Source organism: Trifolium pratense, linkage group LG5, assembly GCF_020283565.1.
Source record: "Trifolium pratense cultivar HEN17-A07 linkage group LG5, ARS_RC_1.1, whole genome shotgun sequence".
Taxonomy (NCBI): Eukaryota; Viridiplantae; Streptophyta; class Magnoliopsida; order Fabales; family Fabaceae; genus Trifolium; species Trifolium pratense.
The window spans coordinates 19,401,688-19,425,585 of record NC_060063.1 but is presented as its reverse complement, the minus strand read 5'-3'; the positions used below and the strand labels follow the sequence as shown (position 1 = coordinate 19,425,585).

The 23,898-nt window shown below is 34.6% G+C and overlaps 2 protein-coding genes across 2 annotated transcripts; both read right to left on the bottom strand.

Moving 5' to 3' along the window:
• Positions 1–16,281: 16,281 nt before the first annotated feature.
• LOC123886195 lies at positions 16,282–16,836 on the bottom strand. Its single transcript, XM_045935530.1, has one exon. The coding sequence runs from the start codon at positions 16,834–16,836 to the stop codon at positions 16,282–16,284; it is 555 nt and encodes a 184-aa protein (XP_045791486.1).
• Positions 16,837–21,431: 4,595 nt separating this feature from the next.
• On the bottom strand, positions 21,432–22,639 carry LOC123886194. Its single transcript, XM_045935528.1, has 3 exons — positions 22,414–22,639; positions 21,793–21,921; positions 21,432–21,709 (listed from the first exon to the last, which is right to left on the bottom strand). Exons 1-3 carry the CDS (start codon positions 22,637–22,639, stop codon positions 21,432–21,434), a joined length of 633 nt encoding a protein of 210 aa, XP_045791484.1.
• Positions 22,640–23,898: the final 1,259 nt, after the last annotated feature.

Genomic DNA, 23,898 nt, shown 5'->3' with positions numbered 1-23,898 from the left:
ACAGTAGATGGACTTGGGTGAAATTCCTAAGAACAAAAGATGAAGCTTATGATGAGTTTAGCATCTTCTGCAAACAAATTCAAAATGAAAAAGGCTACACCATTTTAAAAGTAAGAAGTGATCATGGTGGGGAATTTGAAAATGAACCTTTTGAAACCTTTTGTGAAAAATATGGCATCTTGCATGAATTCTCTTCTCCTAGAACTCCTCAACAAAATGGGGTTGTAGAAAGGAAGAATAGAACTCTACAAGAAATGGCCAGAACCATGATGCATGAAAGAAATGTAGCAAAGTTTTTATGGGCAGAAGCTGTAAACACAGCATGTTATGTTCAAAATAGAATCTATATCAGATCTAAGTTGAACAAAATAGCTTATGAGTTGTTCAAAGGAAGAAAACCTGATATTTCTTATTTTCATTAGTTTGGATGTACCTGTTACATTCTAAACAATAAGGTTCATCTAAAGAAATTTGATGCTAGAGGCTATAAGGGTATCTTTATAGGATACTCTGAACGCTCAAAAGCATACAGACTGTATATTTCTGAAACACATACTGTGGAAGAAACTATGCATGTCAAATTTGATGACAAAGAGCCTGACCAAGTGTCAGAGCTTGTGGAAGGTTTCTCTAAATTTCAAGTATCAGATGATCAGTATTCAGACATTCCAAACTACTCAAAACATCCATTTTCTGAAGAACCTCTGAACAGGATAGTTCCAACAGACTCTGAACCTCAAAGTAATGAAGCAGCTCCTAAACCAGCTGTTGATGAGTCTGAAGATGATGAACCCCCGAGGAATACTTTCAAATACAAATCATCTCATCCAGAGGAACTTATCTTAGGCAACAAAGATAGTCCAAGAAAGACAAGATCACAACTTAGAAGTGAAGAATCCTTAGTTGGACTTATCTCAATGATGGAACCTTCAAAAGTTGATGAAGCTCTGAAAGATGATGCTTGGATAGTGGCTATGCAAGAAGAGCTGAATCAATTTCAAAGAAATGATGTGTGGACTCTAATGCCCAGACCATCTCATAAGAACATTATTGGAACAAAATGGGTATTCAGAAACAAACTTAACGAGCAAGGTGAAGTGGTAAGAAACAAGGCTAGACTGGTTGCACAAGGGTATAGTCAGCAAGAGGGGATTGACTATACTGAGACTTTTGCACCAGTAGCTAGACTTGAAGCCATCAGGTTACTTCTATCTTATGCTGTTAATCATGGAATAACTTTGTATCAGATGGATGTTAAAAGTGCCTTCCTAAATGGTTTTATTTCTGAAGAAGTATATGTCAAACAACCTCCTGGTTTTGAAGATATCTCAAATCCAGAACATGTTTTTAAACTAAAGAAATCACTGTATGGTCTGAAACAAGCTCCAAGAGCTTGGTATGATAGACTCAACAATTTTCTCTTAGAAAAGGGATTTGAGAAAGGGAAGGTTGACTGTACATTATTCAGAAAAACAACTAAAGAAGACATTTTAATCATTCAAATATATGTTGATGACATTATCTTTGGTTCTACTAATGCCTCTTTGTGCAAGAATTTTTCTAAGATAATGCAGGACGAATTTGAGATGAGCATGATGGGAGATTGAAGTTCTTTCTTGGAATTCAAATTAATCAGAAGAAGGAAGGAACATATATTCATCAAACCAAATACACTAAAGAACTTCTGAAGAAATTCAACTTAGATGATTGCAAGACAATGAACACTCCCATGCACTCAACAACCAACATGAGCAAAATAGAAGATGAAGGAAAAGTAGATCAAAAGATCTACAGAGGTATGATTGGTTCTTTACTCTATCTGACAGCCTCAAGGCCTGATATTTTATTCAGTGTCTGTTTATGTGCAAGATTCCAGTCAGATCCTAGAGAATCTCATCTTACTGCTGTAAAGAGAATCTTTAGGTATCTGAAAGGAACAACTAATCTTGGATTACTTTATAAGAAATCCAATGATTATGTGTTGAATGGATTCTGTGATGCTGACTATGCTGGGGATAAAATTGAAAGAAAATCCACAAGTGGTAATTGTCAATTTGTTGGTGAAAACCTTATCTCCTGGGCTAGTAAAAGGCAAACTACCATAGCACTGTCAACAGCAGAAGCAGAATACATTTCAGCAGCTAAGTGTTGCACACAACTACTCTGGTTAAAATATCAGTTAGAAGATTATCACGTAAGCAGTCACAATATTCCTTTATATTGTGATAATACTGCAGCCATTCATTTATCTAAAAACCCTATTCTTCACTCTAGAGCCAAACATATTGAAATTAAACACCATTTTATCAGAGATTATGTTCAGAGAGGTATAATAGATATTAAGTTTGTTGATACTGAAAATCAATGGGCTGACATATTTACTAAAGCCTTACCTTTGAAAGATTTGATTTTATAAAGAAACATCTGAACATGTTTTCAATCGCTGAATAAAAATTGTTTTGGCTTCTAAGGTGTAAGAGGTTAAGTATGTCAGAACTTCTGCTCCAGATCATCTGAATACAAAAGCTCTGAAGTACTTACCTCTGATATGATCTTTTCAACTCAAAGGCTCTGGCCTATCTAAGTGGAAAACGTTTAACATTCGCTGCTGAACAGTTGTCCAATAAGATGGAAGTTACCAAATAATCTTTTACACATGGCTTATGCCTGTCAGGTAGTGGGTGGTTAATTATGATTTTTGATATTCAAACTTTTGTCAAATAAGCGTAACTTCCCAAATTTGCCATTTTTATGTTAGGTTTGTGCATTTAAATAAACTTTCACAATACACTTGCACACTTTTCACTCTCACAACCTACACTTTCATCTCTCTCTAAACCTTAAACAAAAACTTCTTTCTCTCTCGTTAGCTTTAACCAAACCTCAAACCTCAACATGTCTACTTCAAAGAATCCTATCACTATTCCTCCTTATCTACGTAAGAATCTCGAGTACACCGGGAATGAAATGGAATTTCAAGAATCTCTGCTTACACTGGTATCTGAGAAAATGGTAGATTTCAACGGTCTGAAGGCTAATAATTTTGATGTGGAACCATACTTTGTTCATCAAGGATGGAAAAGATACTTCGAGATGCTGAACGGTCCAATTTATCCAGATCTTCTTAAGCATTTTTGGATGAAAGCTAAGATCTTTGCGAAGTATGAAGCTAAGCAAGAGGAACTGCAAGCTATTGGGAAGAATCCTAGTTTGAAAGGCAAATTTAGGAAAGAAATGGGACTTATTGAATTCACTGATACTCAAATTAGGTCAAACATCTGTGGTATGAACCTAATTTATTCTAAGGTACACTTCAACGCGCTGCTTGGGTTAGACGACAAGGGTATGATACTGGATGCTTTTGAAAAGGATACAAGGTATATGGATGATCTCCTTCACATGATGTTCTTGGATATCTCTCAAAAGGGTAAAGTCAAAGGAATGACTGACGAATGCAGAGTTTTATTCAAGATTATCATATCATCTAACTGTCCAAGATTAGGTGGTACTGATATTATCTCCTGGACGCATCGTCACCTTATCTACTTTCTACTGACTGAGAAAAAGGTTAATCTGGGAGATTAACTTTTTAAACGAATTTGCGAAGCCATTCATTTCAGCAAAACTCAGAGGAGAACTTCTATTGTTCATCCTAGACTCTTGTCTGAGTTATTCTTTCAGTGTAGAATTGTTAAGCTGGTTAAGAAACGCCATCCAGAACTTGTTGCTAATGAAATAATGCCAGAAGTTCTGTCTGCCAACTTTTTGACAAAGATGCACATAATCAACACCAAGGTAGTTCAACCTCCACAGGATTTTCAAGTTCGCACTGGTGATCCCTTTTACATGAATGATTATCCAATCATTTCAGAACTTGACTGTTAGGAAGTCATTGAGAACTACTTGGAACAGCTAAGGAAGGAAGGTCATCAAGTGACAAGGGAAATGGTGCCTAAGAAACCAACTACTGATCTTCACGGTATGAGGAAAAGAGGACCAAAAAGGAAAGTTGAAACTCAGAAGGTTGAGAGCAAGCCAGATCTTCTGAAACAGAAAAAGGTCAAAGTGGAACAAGGGGCTGAACAAAGGACTAAGCAGAAACATGAAGCTCCTGCTAAGAAGGTTACTGAAGAATCATCTGTGGCTCAAAAGAGAAAATTGAAGCTAGATGATGATGCTGACTCTTAAGAGACTGATACTGATGAGCAGACAATTGCTGCTAGGCTGCAACAAAGGAGACAAGCTACTGCTCCTAAAGGTAAATCTCTTAAGATCACATCTGAAACTGATAAGGAATTAGGCTATACCAAACCCCTTCAAACTATTCACCCTGATCCCACTCAACCCATTAATATCTCATCTTCTGATAAATCAGAAGAACTTAGTTGTTCAACTGATGAGCTAATCAGGAGAGGTAAGAAAGGGGTTTCTAAACTTACCTCCACTGATAAGACTCAGTAGAAGGACAAACAAGTTCTTTCTGATGACCCCCTCTTTGAACTAGAAAAACATATTAGCCCAGACACCCTCAACACACATACTTTCACTCATGAAACCACTCAGCCACAAAAATCACCTCATAAACCCCATTCACCAGAAATACAACCTCTTACCTCCACACAAACCCAACCAGCTGACCCATCATCTGACCCACATCCAGATGAACCTAAACCAACCTCTCCAACCAAATCACCTAAACCCAGCTCTGAGCCAATAGACTCTGAACCTACTTCTGAGCCTATGGACTCTGAACCTACCCAAACCCCAAGTGTTGAACATGAATCTCCTGTACGTTTACACACTTGTGCTCCTCGTCCTCCACCTCTCACCATTGATGATCTAGTCATGTCCACTTCTGTTTTTGATGAAGCATTCTCTCGCTTCAAAGATCCAGAAGTAGATGTGGTATCTTATGTTTCAAGAAAAGATCTTCATTCCATCAAATTCATCAAAACTCCTCCTGAACTACCCAAACCATATAATGTCCCTTATACTTATTCCAAAACATCTGACCCTTCAGCTGACCCTTTTGATAGTCTATCCAATTAGTTTTACTGTGATCTTCTGAGGTTATATGAGCTCAGGAACAAGTTTCTAGTCTTTCCCTCAGATGTGGATGCTGAAATATATGCTCTTAAGGCCAAGCTAAGTGATCTTCTGGAAGTACTTGGTCAAGAGATTAAGGAAGAGATTGGACAAAGAGGAATGAAAGCTTCCAGGTTAATGATGGATGCTGTGGAAAGAGCCAGTCATAAGAGATTGACTCTTCTCAGTCATGAAGAACTAGAGTCTACAAGGTCTGAAGCTGAAGCTGCAAGAAAGGCAGAGGATGACTTGTTTCTTCAAGCTCTGAGAGGTTGCAGGGTGGAATCTGAATTGTTTAACAGACTAGAGGCTCAGCTCATTGAAACAGAGAGGATAGCTCAAGAGACGGTGTTGCTGATAGAGTATCCAGAGGATACTGTTTCTACTTCTGACAAGGGCAAAACACCTTTGGAACCAGATGTGGATGATAAGCTCAAAGTTCTTGAGGAAGCTATTGGAGCTCAGAGGTCTGACCATCAAGTACTTGCAGGAAAAGTGGAATCTTTGGATGCCAAAGTGGATGGTCTTCATGCTAAATTTGACCAAATTCTTGCCATCCTCTCCTCCTCTAAACCCTAGGGCTCTATGTCTTTGCACAATTTTCAATTTATTTCTGTTAAGTTATTTTGTTTTGATGTTAGAATTTCAAACACTTGGTTGCTTTTAATTATTTATGATCTTGTTTGATATTGTTCTTGCATGTTCTTGATTGTTTAATTTTCTTTACGCAAACGAATAATTCAACAAGTATCAACAGAAGCAGTAGAGAAACTCAGAAGTTGAAATCTAAAATTTTTTTTATTAAACATTTGGCTGAAAGTAGGGGTGATCGCGGTGCGGTTTGGTTCGGTTTTGAGCATAAAAGTCATCCTAACCGCGAGATAAAAATGCATGCGGTTCGGTTTGGTTCGGTTGATTTTTAAAAAGTCATCCAAACCAAACCAAACCAAACCAATGCGGTTTGGATCGGTTCGGTTGGTGCGGTTTAAAACATAACGATTGTACCGAACAATTTTAAGCATAAAAAAAAAATAAAAAATTGAAGTTTCAAAATAACATTGTAGTACCAACAAAAATTATTTATCCAAAATAACATTATAATAACTTACAATTTTAAATATATAAAAAAATTGAATTTTCAAAATAACATCACGGTACCGATAAAATTTGTTTATTTAAAATAACATTACAACACCAAAATAAAATTTCAGTACAAAAATTAAAAACAACTTGAAGTTCGATTAATTTGGTCGACTGACTTGGTAATTGGGCATGTACTGTATATTGGAATATAAATATATTTTCTTTTACGATATTGGAATATAAATATATAATAGTAACTTAATGCGGTTTTTGCGGTTATCCGCGGTTTTTACGGTTTTTGCGGTTTGCGGTTTTGCGGTTTGCGGTTCAGTAAGAAAGCCATCCAAATACATCCAAACCAAATGCGGTTTTTGCGGTTTTCGGTTTGGTTTGGTTCGATTTACGGTTTTACTTTTGGATTGGTTCGGATACGATCACCCCTAGCTGAAAGCCTTGATTACACTTGGAAAAGAAAAAGAAAACCTAGTTTCTACTCTGATGAAATCTCAGATTCTTCAGGTTCTGAAGATCTTTTCTCAGATTCATCTGAGGAGATTTCAATTGGGTCTTCTTCTTCTTTTTCCTCCTCGGGAACATAAGTTGCAAGGTGTCATACCCCAAATTTTGCCCGTCTTTTACTATCATATGGATTGTTTTTCGCATTTATTTTCAAATATGTGAATTAGTCAATTTGGTAGTAAAAAGAGTGTTCATAGAGTTTCAAGCGCGATGTTGTGTGTTCGAGTTCCACTAATGTCTTTTTATAAATATTTCATTTTTGTTTAAAGTTTTTTTAGTAACTTTCTTGAAAAAATCCAAAAAATATGTTTAGTATTTATTTTCTTTTATTATTATCATTATTGTTATTATTATTATTAGTAACATGAAAATCCAAAAAAATATATATAACAAAAACTAAAAAAAACAAAAGAAAAAAAGAAAGGAACATCACGATAAGAATGAAAGCTGGACACAAGAAAAGGAAGTTTTTCTCCATTCTTCATGTACATTGAAGCACATTAAAAAAGGGATGATACTGAATCAAACAAAAGTGGAAATTTCTCATTCACTCATAAAATCAAATTGAAGAGTCATAATCTCATTCCTTGAGTGATTGGTCATAGTCATAATTGTAAACTAGAATCCATTTGCTTATAAATAGCAATCATTCAACACAAAAGGGAAGAGGGATTACACGCAAAAAAAGAGGAAAAAAGAGAAAATACACACAAAAATAATAACAGCAGCAGCAGCACTGTTATTGCGCTTTCTCCACCATCCATCATTACCAACACATCAACCACCACCTTCAACACATCACTATCACCGCCAAAAACCTTCAATCATAAAAAATTCACCCTTCATAGTCACCAATCAAACAATAACAGTAGCAGAGAAATAACATAAAAGAAGCAGAACAAGAAAAAGTGAGGAGCTATATCCGCCGGATAACCACCGCACTGTCTCCGCACCGCCGTCAGACCGTTCGCGCTCTCCGCGGGATCTTCCTCTATCTTGCTGGACCTCTCTCACTCTACCGCCGTTCGTCCTGCGTTTATCTTCACTCGACGCTGGTAACCATTCTTTTTTGTTTTCACATTATTTTGCTTCCATGCTATTGTGTTGATTTGAAAATAGAGATTTTGTATTGATTGTTGTTAGTTTAATTGTGAAAACTTGATTTGGGAATTTGAAAGATAGAAGAGAGAACCGAGAGATAGAGAAGTTGAGAACAGAAAGAGAAAATTTGGGAAAAATGGTATAATCCGTGGAGTTTTATGTATATATAGGCTGTAATCCTGTGCCCGCGAGTTCACTGTACTTGCCATGCGCCTTCACTCCCTGCCCTTGCTCTCTGGTTTAGTGGCTTATCCACCCTTTATTCCTGATCCATTTTGGATTGTCTGATCAATCAGACAGTCTGTATCACCCCTGTCTTCATTGGTTTTGTGTTTCGTTTTTGGGCCCTCCTTGGTTGGGCCTGGTGCGTCTGTTGCTATACGCACCCCCAGTTCCTTTTATTTTATTTTATTTTATTTTATTTTAAATAAAATTGGATTGAAAAGGGGACCGGCGGATGTACATCCGCTCATACCTCAAATGACCGAACGCTGGCCATGCGCCTTGCCTACCGGTTGTTTGTCTTCCATAACTTAAAACCAATTTCAACTCACCAAACTTTGCTCACTTTTCGCGCTCATACGCGCACTTTTAATTATTATTATTTTTCTCAAAAATGGGTACCATCATGCAAGCGCGAGTTCGTCTTTTTTGCAATCAAACAAACTTTTTTTCGCTAAAGCGCGACAAGTAAATTTTCACAAATAAAATCAACCAACACACAAACATTTTCTACCAGAACTACGGGGTTTTGAGTTTCCCATCGCACCAGGGAATACGTAGGAGCAGGATTCAACATCTTGTCGAGCCCACTAATAAAAAAAACTAACATTTTTTCTCCACTTATAAATAATTTCGATAATTAATAAAAGCAAGCAAATAATTTAGAACACACTTTTAACCCTAAAATTAATGAGAAGGTTCCCGTTGAGTACAACGGATGTGAGGGGTGCTAATACCTTCCCCTCACTTAATCGACTCCCGAACCCGGAAATGGTTGCGACGACCATCTTCCCATTCTTTCAAGGTTTTATCGATATTTTCCTTTTCCTTTGGGAATAAATAAAGTTCGGTGGCGACTTTACTGTCTAAGCGAGCGTTTTTCGCCCGCGCATTTTTCCACCCGCTTCACAAGGTATTCAGCGTAGTCCGCATATATCTCATCCTCCTCTGACTCTGATTCAGATGAGATGATGATGATTTCAGCTTCCTGTTTTGTCTTCTCTTGCTCCTCTTGTTTCTTGTTTTCTTTCTCTCTTTCTTCCTCCTTCTTCCTTCGTGCTTCTGCAATACGAGTGCTGAATCTCTTCATCGTTCCTGATTTCTTTTCTTGGCGTTATTTCGATTGCTATTTTGTGAAGTTTCAAAGTTCGTTTGTAACGTATTTATAGCTATATTGGCGCGTTGGTTTTCTCTTTTGAAATTAATTTCACCTCTCGTAACACCCAATACTTATCTTTGACTGCCTTGGTGTTTTCACTTTTTGACTTTTTACTTTGGCTTTTTGATAATGACAAAAGGGGGAGTAGTTACGCATTAATTGATGTTTTACCAAAACCTGAAACCACGCTTAAAGTTTGTTAAAGTTTGTTACATTTATTTGTTTTCTACACTATATGCGGAGACTAAGTGTTTTACAACTGAAAATAAATTTCATAAGTAAGGATAAGTTAAGAGTGCAATCCTAAATTAACCTTATGTGACTCAGGGGGAGAGTTTGCAAACCTCTCACCCTGAAGAAAAATATGGAATTTTATTTCACTATAAAAACTACTTAATCTTATACTAAATTAAAATATCATGGATAAAACTTAAAGCTAAGGCTTTATGGAGTATCAATCTTAGGGGGAGCTTGCAAAACTCATAAACCTAAGAGAAACATGATAAGTTAATTTAACAACAATTGTCAATTAATACTTATGTTTGTCATCATCAAAAAGGGGGAGATTGTTGGAACAAAATTGATTTAAAATTGTTGCCCCTAAATCCATTAAGGTTTTGATGATAACAAAGTATTAATGTACAATTGGAGATACTAAAAATTTATTTTAAGTGTGCAGAACTTAGATGCAGACAAGCTCTGAAGACAACTCAGAAGTTAGTTCTCAGAGTTTCTCAAGACTCAGAAGATAAGAATCTTCAGAAGTTATATGCGTCAGAGGATGAATACATCAGAACTTGTTAAAGTCTGAAGTGAATCAAACTCTGATGTATATATTGGGTTATGTGAAGATTCGTATTTGAAGGTCAACTCTTTTACCAATGAAGAAAAGGACCTCTCAACCTTGATCAGAACAGCTACTTACAATTTGTCTGTCCATAAGGGAGAACGTGACCTGCCTGTGTTCTTAGCTTAATAAGAAAAGTCTTCTCTGCACATGGTCAAAGTTACTGAAACTCTTACTTAGTTTTAGTAACAGACAAACTGCATCAAGACAGACACTTGAAGACAAAAGGTTATCTCCATCAATGGTTATTTTGCAACGACTCTTTTCTGTAATATATATACTTGAAGAGATGAATTGCAACACATAACACACGCACGAACAATTCCTCATTCGCTAATACAAGCTCTCAACCTCTGAACCCGTGAATTTCACTCTTAGTCCAAATACTCTGTAGTTTTTGTATAGTCACTTTATTTGATCTTAAAGGTTCTCTTAAGAGCATTTGTATTACAATCAACGAACTTTATTTACTTTGTTAGATTGAGAAGTCTCTTGCTGTGTGCTTGAGCATTGTGGTGAAGTCTCTTGCTAAGTGCTTGAGAAATTGTAATCTTGTGTGATTATAGTGAAATCCCTTGGAAGTGCAAGGGAACTGAACTACTCTCGTTTTGTGAGAGGAACCAGTATAAATCTGTTGTGTGCTTTTCTCTCTCTCTGATCCTGTTATTATTATTGCTTTTATCCGCTGCGATCATAGTTGAGTTAAGAACTTTGAAAAAGTTTTAACTTAGCTAAAACACAATTCAACCCCCCCTTCTTATGTTTTCACACCTTCACAGTTCAATGGGAGTAAGTTCTCTTTGACGAGTGTCTTTATTCTATTTTCTATTGGTTTCATGAAAACCCCAATAATGGTCTATTTTCGTTTTTGACAAAGCTGTCACCGTTAGGCATGGCAATGGGTACCCGCAGGTACGGTTTTTACCTTCCCCGTTCCCCATACCCGAATCATTGATAAATACCCGTTCCCCGCCCATTACCCGACAGGGATGAAAAATTGAACCCAATCCCCGTCCCAAATGAGTTCGGGTATACCCAAATGGGTTCGGGTATCCCCGAACCTTGCCCTGCCCTGCTGAACCTTACCCGAACCCAAAATTTTCCCGAACACTGACATACATACAATACAAAAAATTTCAAATAATAAAGTACAAACCAAAATTTCAATGCATTAAACATACAAATGAAATGATATTCCAAAATATCAAACCAAAATTATCAAAACCATAAAATAGTACCGGTACAAACCAATATTCCAAAATACCGTCAAAACAACCACATAACCAAGAATGTTCTACATCATTGTTCACTGAAATTGCTAAAAAAACAAATAACTAAGAACCATTGTTCATTAAAAATCCTAACTCAAGTAGATAAATTATATGATCTGTGTCATTATAAATAAATAAATAGGGGTAATATAGTAATTTTATATAAACGGGCGGGTTCGGGGACGGGTTCGGGGTGGGTACCAATATCTCCGTTACCCGCCCCATCCCCGTGTTTTGAAATCGGGGAAAACCTGAACCCGAACCCAAACCCAGTCAAATCGGTTTTTCCCCGTCAAACTCGGGGTGGGTTCGGGCGGGTACCCGCGGGTACGGGTTCTGTTGCCATGCCTAGTCACCGTAGAATTTCATTTTCTCCTTCGTTCAACGTCGGATCGCATTCATTTTTGGTCAGCATGTTCACGACACACGGTTATTCATTTTCAACGGTCAGATCGTCAAAACAATGTCTAGAGTGATCGGAATCCTGGTTCTAATACTGACCACGAATTTAGAGTAAAATTGCTTGGAAGGAAAGCGCTTGAGGTAAGGGTTTTTCCCCATACATTCATGCTACATAGGGACTGTGTTATGAGATACTGGTAGAACCTTTATCTTTTAGAAGAAATTAATTAAAAAGTGATTACAAGAATTCAATCGGTTTGAATAATTCAATTGAAATACTTGCCGAATATGTTTTATATAATGGTCGTTCTTGGCTTTGATTTTAAGAGAGAGTTTGATTTAATTATTTGATTTGATAAAAAGACTATATTCAAAATATTTGATTTAAATTTCATTAAGTGGATACTTACAAGTCTGTGATTATGATGTTGTATTAATAATAAATTGCCTTTGTTACCATTGATTGCTATGGTGGTCGTTGTGTTGCTGTTTGTCGTGTTGCCGTTGTTGTTATAAGTTGTTGTTTATAAGCCGCTATTATAAGCCGTTGTTTATAAGCTGTTGTCTTTAAGCCGTTGACTATTGATGTTGTCTCGTGATTAACCCGTTGATTATTGATGTTGTTATAATGATGATGAAGTTGTTAAATGATGTTGCCTATTGACTTTGCTTACTATAACATGACATGCATTCATTCATGTGCCCAATGATGTTGCCTATAGAAGTTGTATAAATGACGTTGCTATTGGTGTTGTTCAATGAATTGAAAATAATGACGCTGATCCTCCATGATGTAAAACTGGAAATGGCGTTGATCCTCCATGATGTAAAACTGAAAATGACGTTGCTATTGGTACCACATGCATTTAGCGAGTCTAGGCGCATTGCATGCATTTTATTTATTGAAGTTGTGTCGTATTTGGATTGATGAAGTTGTGCTTTACCTATTGGGTGTGTCTCTTTGTTGTGTGTTGTTGCTACTCGTTGATGTTCCGATAGTGTGTTTCTTTATATGATTGATGACGAGTTATCCGCTTACTTTTTGGAAATAAATAATCATATATATATTTTTGAAAATCTTTTGATTGGTGAAGTGTTTTGTTATTATTTTATGACATTTTTCTTATGGTGAGTATGATTCAATTTGGATAAGGAAATTGACTCTTACATGATTATTGTTGTATGTACTAAAGATGATTTGTGACGTTGATATGTTGCTTGAAGCGTGTGCGGGGAAAAAATGGGTTTTTATAAATTGAAAACTTTATGTAACGAATAGTCCGTTGAGAAACCTATTTTATTTTAATTATTTTTGTAAATTAAATTTTTTTTTCCTAAATAATTTTCTTATTTAAAATTCGGGATGTTACAATTGGTATCAGAGCAATAATCCTCGGACAAAATAATTTTTGGGTGGGAGCGATTTTGTATGCGCGTGTCTTTCTTGATGTGTGAATGTTTTCATTTCTTGGATGTTAGTCCTACCATTCTTCTTGTCCTATTTAATTAGTGATCAAAACTTAGTTGTAATTATATGTGTAACTGATTCATTGGCTTTGCAATTTGGTGATCTAAGTGGTTGATCTTGAGATTATGATTCTTGATGTGACCTTGGTTTGAGCGATATTTTATTTGTTTACTTATTTATTTTTATTTTTTTAAAAAAAATAAAAATAAAATAACAACACGTAATTAACCTTTTGTTGTTCGTATTGGTGATAAATATGAATTGTGCTTTTGTATATCGTTAGAAGTGTGTATACAATTATAACTATGATATTAATTTGACTTTTTACTCGGTCGAAATGAGTATTCGAAAAGAAAAAAATAAATTAATAATAGTAAAATTGAATTTTGGAATATGAGTTTTGAAATTGTTTATTTGATTTTGTTGTGAACCCAGTTAGTTATAAATAAATATGATGAAAATATATACTTATATGCTTGTACATTTGATAGGTGAAATAAAAGAAGTGTGATTTTGCGACATACTTTGTTATGATGGGTGTTTCTTAGTTGATTCTTAAATGATGATTTTATGATTTCTTATGTTTGATAGAGATGACTTTGCTAGAAACTATGTTTTCATTTTTAATTTTTTTTTATTGAATAATTTTTGTAGCTTGTTACTTAAAAGAAAGTCTTATGATAAACTATAATTTAAAAACTTTATTTTTGGGTGAAATAATTGTTGAATAAATGTTGTGCTCGCTTTGAAGATAATAATTTTATGATGATAAGGATATGTGTGGTAATATAATTTGAAAAAAAAAAGATTTTAAAGAGTATTTTACCCATGATTTACCTACCGCTGTTTTGAATTTTAAACTCATGTTTTTCCACAATGGTATTTGGTGACCACGCTTTTAGTAGATAATGAACTAAGTCGTTAGAGCGTGTAATTGAGTAGGGATAGAATCAGTTAAATTATTTTATCTAATCTTCGAAATGATGATTTTTGGTAATAAAATACTTATACATGATTGAGTAAATTGGTTGTTGTCCCTGAATATTTTAAATAGTGACGGTGATGAATATTCTTGAGATTATTAATAGTGAATGAATTTTATTGGTGATGCTTTCATGAATTTAATTGGTGTTGTTATGTGAATTCTATTAATGATGAATCTTGTTGGTAATGAATTATGAATAATTTGGTGGTGAATATTGATGGTAATTAACGATGATGAGTATTGATGTTACTTTTGAATGAGAATGAACAACCTTTATAGCTTATTTTGAGGTATGAAATGTCGTTTGATTTTAGTGTTGAATCGATTTTACGAATAAACATGATGAGAAATATGATTGATTCTTGATATAAGAATGGTAATTAGCAAGTATGTTAGTATGAAGTATTCGTCTAAACTTTTATTATAAAAATGTTCCTTTATTGGTTACGAATTTTGTAGTTACTTTTTAGATCATGTAAATTAAGAAGTGTTTTCTTTATAAAATAAAAGCAATTTGATCAAATGAAGAAACTATTTTATGACATAGTTAAATGACTAATTTTCCAAGAAAATAATTTTTATAAAATGTGGTAATCATAATTTGTGAATTAGAGGTTAAATTGGTGACAATTATATATGAGTTTTGTAGGATTAGTATATTAATTTCTTTTTTTATGATGTTGTCTCACTATTATAATTTTTCTTGCTACGGTCTGTCACTAAAACATATTTTATATATAAGATGTTCCTGTTGCCTGACACTAGAAGTCCTTGGATGTGCAATTTGTTTACATCTGCTGTGTCACTAAAACTTTTATATGTGCAATTCTGTTTTTTTGTTGCTGTCACTAAAACTGTTTATAAGTGCAATGTTATTTTTGCTTTCTTCTTATAATATTGATGTTGCTTCAGTAATTTTATTTATTTACTTTGGATAGTTGTTGCATTTCTATGCCTAATTATATGTGTTGAAATCCCTCTAATTCCTTAGTGATGTTGTGTTTGAATTAATAAACTAAGATTTATGAAGTTGTAAGGTAACTAAAATAATTGTTTCTGAAATTAAATTTTGGATGGATAGATCGGAGGAAATATACTTTGTGTAAATGAGTATGAAGTGTTGTGGATAGATTTTATTTTAAGTGTGCTTTAAGGAAAAGAGTTGAAAAAAAAATGGTATAATTGTGTGTTTTGTTTCTTTTATGTGTGGTGCTTGTTATTGTGTTGCTTGATTCTTTTTGGTTATTGCCTTTGTGATTCTATTTTTGATATTATGTCGTTGGTTGCAAGTAAATGTTACATTTAGAATTGAATGATACTTTGGTAGCGAAAATGAATCATGAGGTTGTTTTATATATCCGGGTAATTTTCGAGGACGAAAATTCTATAAGTGGGGGAAAGTTGTAACGCCCCAAAAATTAGAATTCATTTTATTTAATTATTTAGTTGTTGTGGTGGGTATTGCCGATGTTTATTTAATTATTTTTGTAATGAATAATTAAATAATCGATAAATAAAATAAAGAGGTGTTGGAAGCATAGAGGAGGGAGTATGTTAGAATAGTAGCATATATAGTTTCATGATTTTGATTCCACTCAAAAGGCTCACGCCTAGTTTCTCTGCTTTAGGGTCTGTTTGGTTCAAAATAGGGGGAGGGGAGATGAGGTATTTTTATAGAGGGGAGGGGAGGGAAGGGGAGGGGAGGAAATTTTTTTAATTACATATGTGTTTGGTTCAAAAGAGGAGAGAGGAGGGGAGGTGAGGTATTTTAATTAAATATATGTTTGGTTCACAAGGGGAGGGGAGGTATTTTTAAAGCAATTTACTTTTTTACCCTTAAAATCTTATAAAACTCATATTTTTAAAACTAATATCTCTTTATTATTGCATCAAAACAAATAACACATACTTTTCAAAGAAAAAAAATATCACATACACGAAACTCACTACCACACCAAGAAATTCACTACATAGACATTAAAACCAAAACTATAAAACACGGAAGAAAATATTCAAACAGAGTACATCGTACAACTTCCAAAATATTCGTAAATGTTCAAACAAGTGTTCCAAATATTAAAAAACATATTAAAATGCAAATAAAGTATTCATAAACATCATAGCACCGTTATAGGATGATTAATCAGATGAACCAAAGACCAGTTGCATTATCACAGCTTTGCGTGCTTCAAGTGGACATTGGAAAATCATTCTAAGTTTGTTAACATCGTTCATGACAGCACAATATATCTCAGACAATGACGCTGCCTCACACCCGCAACCCCCTATTAAATTCCATGTTTCTTCACCAGAAATTGGAGGCAGATCATATTTTTGACGTTCTCTCATTATTTCATTTCCTTCTCGTAGTGCCTCAGCAACCATATTCATTGACTCTTTCATTTCAATCATTTCATTGTTTGACTCTTTATTCTTAGCCACTTTCAATTTCTTCTTTTTACTACCACTTGCTATAGGAGAAGGGTCTGATGATTGTGTTTCAGGTACAGTAAAATCAAAATGAGGAGCATCAAAACCCTCCAAATTCACCTCATTTCGAGCAACATGGCCATCAATGTCTTGAATAGTTTCAACAAAGTCTTCATCGATGACCGACGAACTTTGTTTTCTTGTCTCCTTTAAAGTCCCAGATTCATCGCCATCAGCTCGGTTTGGTCCATAAAGTGTCACCATCTTCTCATACTTTGGAAGTGGGACATTTCTCCAATATGCCGCTTTTGGTTTTGACTGAAAAATAAGTTTCACAGTAGTTATACAACTATTAATTAATAAAAATATTGCAAAATACCAGATTTATAAAACTTACCGCAATTAGAGCATCCCAAACTTCTGGCTCAGCATCCCATAATTGTGTAGTTGGATTCATAGAAAATCCACTCATACCACCTTTAAAAATGTCGTAATATTCGGTGAAGTTTTTTTTCAAAGTTTTCCAACGATTTTTTATCTTCACCTTGTCAATTTTTCCCCCAAATAATACACTGATTTCAGCTGTAATATGTTCATACGTTGTTGATGTGAAGGAACCATTAACTTTGTTACCATTTTCAAATTCATGCATGAAAACATCAACAAGAACATCGTCCATGGCTCTAGTCCAACTCAAAGTCCTAGAGTTACCGTTGTTGGTTGATAATTGCTTTTTCGATGCCATAAGCTATAAAAATGATCAATCATAATAACATAACAAAATTAAAATTTATCTTAACATGAAGTCTCAATATCATTCGCTAAACATCATAATAATAAACTCAGTACTAATTTGACAAAGAACATCAAACATCATAATAATAATAAAACATACAAGATAAACTATTTAGGCAAAAACATTATTTTCATAATTTAACCACATCTCATGTGCTACACTATTTTTTATAACCCCACCCAAAGCAACTTCGTCCCTATCACTTGTTGAAGCTTGATGATTTTCTTGAGATACATTTTGATTTGCAAGTTCAGCATCTACTTCAGCTATAAGGTCTTCATCTAGGTCTGCGCTCATTAGATAATTGTGAAGAATGAAGTAGCAAAGTTTTTCACAAGAAAGGGGGGGGGGGGGGGGGGGTTGAATTGTGAACCTTTTAAAATTTAACCTTAAGTCATAATATAAAATGTTAGTAAATAAAATAAATCTGTGCACAGTGAGATCGTTCTAAGAATGATCTGTGCAGTGTAAATCAGTAGCAGAAAATAAATGTTCAGGGAAAGAAGATAAACACAAAGAGTTATTCTGGTTCACCCATAATCTTTGGGTTACGTCCAGTCCCCACCACCTGCGAGTTTATCCACTAGAATCACTTAAAAGTTACAGATCCACAATCTACAATTCTTCTTTGATCTTGACCTAAGATCAACAACTTATCAAAGCTCCTAGAGCTTTGAACTTTCCTAGTCACCTTGACCAAAAACACTCAATCAATAGTCACGTATTGACTTGAGCAATTACAATATGAATGATTTGTTTCTAAGCTATTTTCAGACTCAATACAAAAGAGAAGCTTAGATGAAAGCACTCTAAAAGAGATTGGTACTCAGATTATGATGCAAATAGAGTGACTTCAAAAGAGCTTTGAGCTAAAGAGATTGAAAGTGTTTGTATGACTTAGATTGCTTGAAAACTTTTGCTCTTTCTCTTGGATTTGATTGCCTTTTATAGATGCTTGCTTGAGGTTGAAGCTTGGCCTTCAAGTATACCAGTTAGAGGGCAAAAAAGAGCTGTTACTCAGTGCTCCATAAGCAGCAGACAACTTCTGCATATTTGACAGGTTCTCTGTTCAGTCTTGGAACAGTCTTGATCTTCATTTTGCTTTGATCCATAAGAGCCAAATATGTGTGAGCTGTTAGCAAGTACAAATGAGTTGTTTCCTGTAACACCCAAACCCCTAACGGTTCATTTATTGAATATAAATAAATAAAACACTTAAGAAATAAAGGCGTCACACTTCATTTACGAAAACACGACACATATTTATCATGCTCGCACAGCGGAAATTAAAACCAAATATAGTTCATTGTGCATATCATACATTCACCATATTGTTCATATAATATCCTAAGGCTCCAAGCCATACCAACAACAAGGATATTATATTTACAACAAAAAGGATTAGCAAGTTCAAATATAGCCATCACGGGCATCGATACAAATTAAGCGAATATCCCGACACGGTATTACACCTAATCAGAGCAATTCTATACAACCCATCAAAAAGATATATAAATATATATCTAAAGGAGTAGTCTAAGCTAAACTCCTCACCAAAAAGTGTGCTACACTAAGCACGAGCACTCCTCTAACTCTGAGCCGGATCCTCAACCTGAGTATCTGAACCCCCAACGGTTCAGCACATAACACAAAGCATGAGAGTTGGATAACATAATCAAATATACAAGTGTAAGTAAACAATACTTAAACACTACATCATATTTCATGCATATTCATAAATCATAATATACATCGTCATATCACATTATTCATAGTGCACAAGAGATTGAAATCAATTTCATTTATAATTATCATACAATCAACACATTGAGCAAGTCTAAGCACAAATAGACAATTATCAACAATTCCAAACATAAGTGTCACATAACAATTATCACACTTAGCAAAATATGTGTCATATACCAATTATCACATAAATGCACACATATCCTAATGCATTCTAATGCTTCAACTTCATGCAATGTCACCCTAGACATATCTAATGCATATGGTACCGTTTCGTCTTTATTAGAGTATCTCACCTCTAATATTCGTCTTTATCGGATAAATATAATCTGATATCCGTCTTTATTGGAATATCCAATATACAACCATAATTCATGAATGCATGTATATAATTCATGAATTCACACTCACACAATTTAGCATTTTGCTCGTCATTTATTAAGTGAATATAATTCAACTTACGTCTTTATTAAGATACCTCTATCTTAATATACTTCCTTCATAATCATCATACCACATCAACAATAATTGCATAACAACACAATTAATCATACCATCAACATACATCGTTTATTACATACAATGTATTCACTTGCATTTTAACAAAATACCAAAAATATAAGCTAATTGTATTAATCATGCATTATCTCACAAAACAAACTCTGGAATCGGAATCTACGCGAAATACTGGGTAAAATAGGTTTCGGGTGCAAAAGCTATCAAAAAGTCAACCCTGAGGTCAACCGTTGACTTTCCAGTCTGTTGACTGCTGCACATGGCGCAGGAAGGGCTGCGCATGGTGCAGAGACCAGCAAGTTTTATCAGTGAATTGCGCATGGCGCAGGTGGGCTGCGCATGGCGCAGGACTGCTGACAGAAAGCTGCGCATGGCGCAGCAGGGCTGCGCATGGCGCAGGAGCCAGTCCAAAAAGCTGTCAAAACGCGATTTTACACTAAAAATCACTTATTTCGACCCAAAATCACTTATATGATTTCCAGAAAACATACCAAGCATAGATTATGATTATACATGCTCAAAAACACTTAAAAGCAACTTATCAACACAAGTAATCACTTATTTCATGGTTTTTGACATATTTAGATCTAAACTCATAAACATAAAGTTCTTGAGTCAAAACATCCACAAATTCGTTTTTACTCATTAAATTCGTCCATACATCATGTTGAAAGCATAATAAACATGTTATGAACCTTAGAATCGATTTCCATTAAGAAAATCCATTCAAACTAAAAGGAAAATGGGGTGGAGGAAGTTCGGGTAAGGAGAAATCGACATTCTCCCCTTCCTCGAGTCACCCACGATTATGAAACCTACTCTCATACCTGGATTCAAAGAAAAACTTGAAGATTGCTCTTGAATCCCTTCCTTTCTCTATGCCCTAGCTCCTCTTCTCTTCCTTCTCTCTAACTTTCCAAAGAACATGAGAAAATGAAATGTTTCTTTCTTCCCCTAGGCCATATGGCGCCCCCTCACAAATCCACAAGGCCCATTGGGCCTCAAGCCCATTAGCTTGGCCCAATTCGCATTAACACTCACTACTCGCTTAATAACTAAAGTATTCGATAAATAACTAAAGTTATTAACTCAATTAAAATGCCACGTCAATAAAATATTTTAACACACAAAAACTAATAATTTGAAAATTGGGTCGTTACATTTCCTGCTTCCTTCCAATGTCAGAGGTCAGATATAGCCGTTTGGAACTTCAGTAAAAGGGCTCATGACAGTTGGAAATGGTTTTGAAAAACTGTGTGCAGGACAAAAGTGTACTTGTTATGACACTTGCATTGAAGAATGTTTCTTCTCAAGTACAATACAACTCATAGTTCAAAGAGTGTTGTTGCAATCTGATTGGCCTATGATTTTCGATCAGGTGTTTTCATTGGATGATCAATACCATAAAGGATCATGAAGGATCAATGCTCATAATTCATTGCATGAATTATGACTAGGAAAGCATATACTTAAATTCCATCAAATGTTGTTGATCCCAAAAGAGATTATCTTCTGTAGAGATTTGGTCCATAAATCTATTGTAAAGTGCTTATTTGTTTTGTCCTTAGTTGACTTGAAAAACCAGAAAGCACTTATTCCAAAACGTGCTTATAATCAAAACTGCAGTCTGTGTCTGAAGAATGTTCTTAGATTGGTCTTAAAACAGCTTTGCAGGATTTTTACTTTGCAAGTGGATTGTTAGAACATCAAAAGCACTTGTTAGATAACAAAATGATCAGAATCATTTAAAATATAATTAAAGATGTTTGTAATCTTTAAAACATCAAAAGTGGATTTTGCCTCAACAAAGAATACAACATGCAAAAATAATTAATTTTTGAGCTTTGACTCCATAATTGGGCTCTGTTGAATTAGATATAATCTCAAATCTTTTTTTCAATACACCAAAGGCTCTTTCAATTGCATTGCGTAAAGATGCATGTCGGAGATTAAACAATTCTTTGTAATTTTGGGGTGGATTTTTTGCCGAATATTCTTTCAAGTGATACCGAACTCCTCTATAAGGTGTAATAAGTCCACTTGTCAGCATGAAACCAGCATCAACAAGATAATATTTTCCTATAGTAAAGGTAAATATTAAATGTGATAGTTTGAAATATATCATATAAATAATTATAGGTGTATGGTGATTCTTATATTACCTTGAGGAATTTTAAGTTTATCTTCTCGTGTTAGTGCATTCTTTATTATTCTCGAGTCAGAGGCAGAACCTTCCCATCCCGCGAGAACATAAGTGAACTTTAAATCAAAAGTACACGCTGCTAAAACATTTTGTGTTGGATAGTCTTTCCTACCACAATATCGAGGGGCATCTTTTGCAGATACTTTGACTCGTATATGTGTTCCATCTATAGCACCAAAACAATCCTGACACAATATCATTTTTTTTTATCAATATATACATATATATATATATAATTTATTCAAGTTTTGTTTATATTTTATTGTAGATAACTTATTAATAAAAAGGGTTACCTTAAAATATGGGTAGAATCTAGAGCTACTAGAAATTTCCAGAGGAACCGTTGAGCCATCAGGTTGTACAATAAATTTTTCTTCCAATTCAAGAATAGCTTTTAAAACTTGATGGAAATGACGACTAATTGTCTCGCTCGAACGCCGAAACCAAAATTTGACTTCACGATTTTTAACATTATGGGTTAATATGTAAATTGTTTTTGCAATTTGTTCTTCCACACTTGACCATCGTGTAGCCTGTAAACCCCCCTCTCTTTCTAACATATCACATAGCCTTAAAAAAGTTTGAGGGCTCATTCTCAATAGATTTCTACTAGTTTCATAGTTACTAATTCGATACATTATTTCTTCACGCACCCTTTCTCTCTCAGAGCTCATACTATAACTTAATTTTCTCTTACGAGACATCCGAACATAACAATAAACAATTGCACAAATAAGTTGAGCTACAACTCTTCGGCGCAAATCAAACCATCTGTTAATAGCAATTTCTCGTTCTTGATGATCCATCTCATTCAATAAAATATTTTTAAAAAAATAAATTTCACATATAATAGTTTAACAACACAAATTGACATTTAAAAAAATTTAAAATATTACCTCCCCTCCCCTCCAAAACCCCCGAACCAAACAGACCCTTAGTGGCCTTCAATGACCAATAATTTCATTGCATTGTTGACAATTAAATGGACATGAAAACCTAGCTCTCTCATTTGATTTGATAGTATTAATCAAAATTAAGAGAAATAATTCGGAGTTATTATCATTTATATGCTATGAATGGCATTCTAATTCAAAAGACAAATTGTAACCTTCTTTGATCCCTTCCATTCCCAACTTGTGATACTTCCATTAGCTAATAGCACTAGTGCAGAAAGGGGATTCCACTACCGGCCAAATAGGGATTCCACTACTGGCCGCGGCCGGTAGTAAACACACTCGTCGTTGTAAGTCAATACTTTCCACGACGGGTCTTTTTATACCCGTCGTGGTATGTCAGGTTTCTACTGTATTATTAATTAAATTTATGAGGATTCCACGACGGTTTTTACAAATACCGGTAGTGGTATGTATGAGATTCCACTACGGGTATTTTCAATATCCGTAGTGGTATGTATGGTTTTCATTTTTTTTTTTTAGAGTCTGGGATTCCACTACCGGTATTTGTAAATACCGGTAGTGGTATGTATAGTTTTCATTTTTTTTTTTTAGAGTCTGGGATTCCAATACCGGTATTTGTTTCATTTTTTTTTTTAGAGTCTGGGATTCCACTACCGGTATTTACAAATACCGGTAGTGGTATGTATGGTTTTCATTTTTTTTTTTTTTAGAATCTGGGATTCCACTACCGGTATTTGTAAATACCGGTAGTGGTATGTATGCTATTCCATTTTTTTTTTTAGAATTGAGGATTCCACTACGGGTAATTACAAATACCCGTAGTGGTATGTTAGTTTTCACTACTGATTGTTATAAATATCAGTAGTGGTATGTTAGTTTTTTTTTTTTTTTTTTTTCGTTTTTTTGTAGCTTCCTGTGCCTGCATATTAATATGAAAAATCAAAACTCTAGAACAGTATGCACATCCTAAAATACCAATTCCATCACCTGATAAACAGTCCTAAAATACCAATTCCTAAAATACCAATCCTAAAATACCAATTCCTAAAATACCAATTCTAAAATACCAATCCTTCATAAAATACCAATTCCATCACAAAAATACCAATTCTAATACCAATTCCTTCATAAAACCATCCTAAAATAGT

Coding starts and splice junctions, on each gene's coding strand:
- LOC123886195 (XM_045935530.1), bottom strand. CDS start 16,836: ATGGTGACACTTTATGGACCAAACCGAGCTGATGGCGATGAATCTGGG.
- LOC123886194 (XM_045935528.1), bottom strand. CDS start 22,639: ATGGATCATCAAGAACGAGAAATTGCTATTAACAGATGGTTTGATTTG. Junction 21,922..22,413: donor ATTGAGAATGAGCCCTCAAA/CTTTTTTAAGGC, acceptor ATCCAACACAAA/ATGTTTTAGCAGCGTGTACT. Junction 21,710..21,792: donor TAAACTTAAAATTCCTCAAG/GTAATATAAGAA, acceptor CCTTTACTATAG/GAAAATATTATCTTGTTGAT.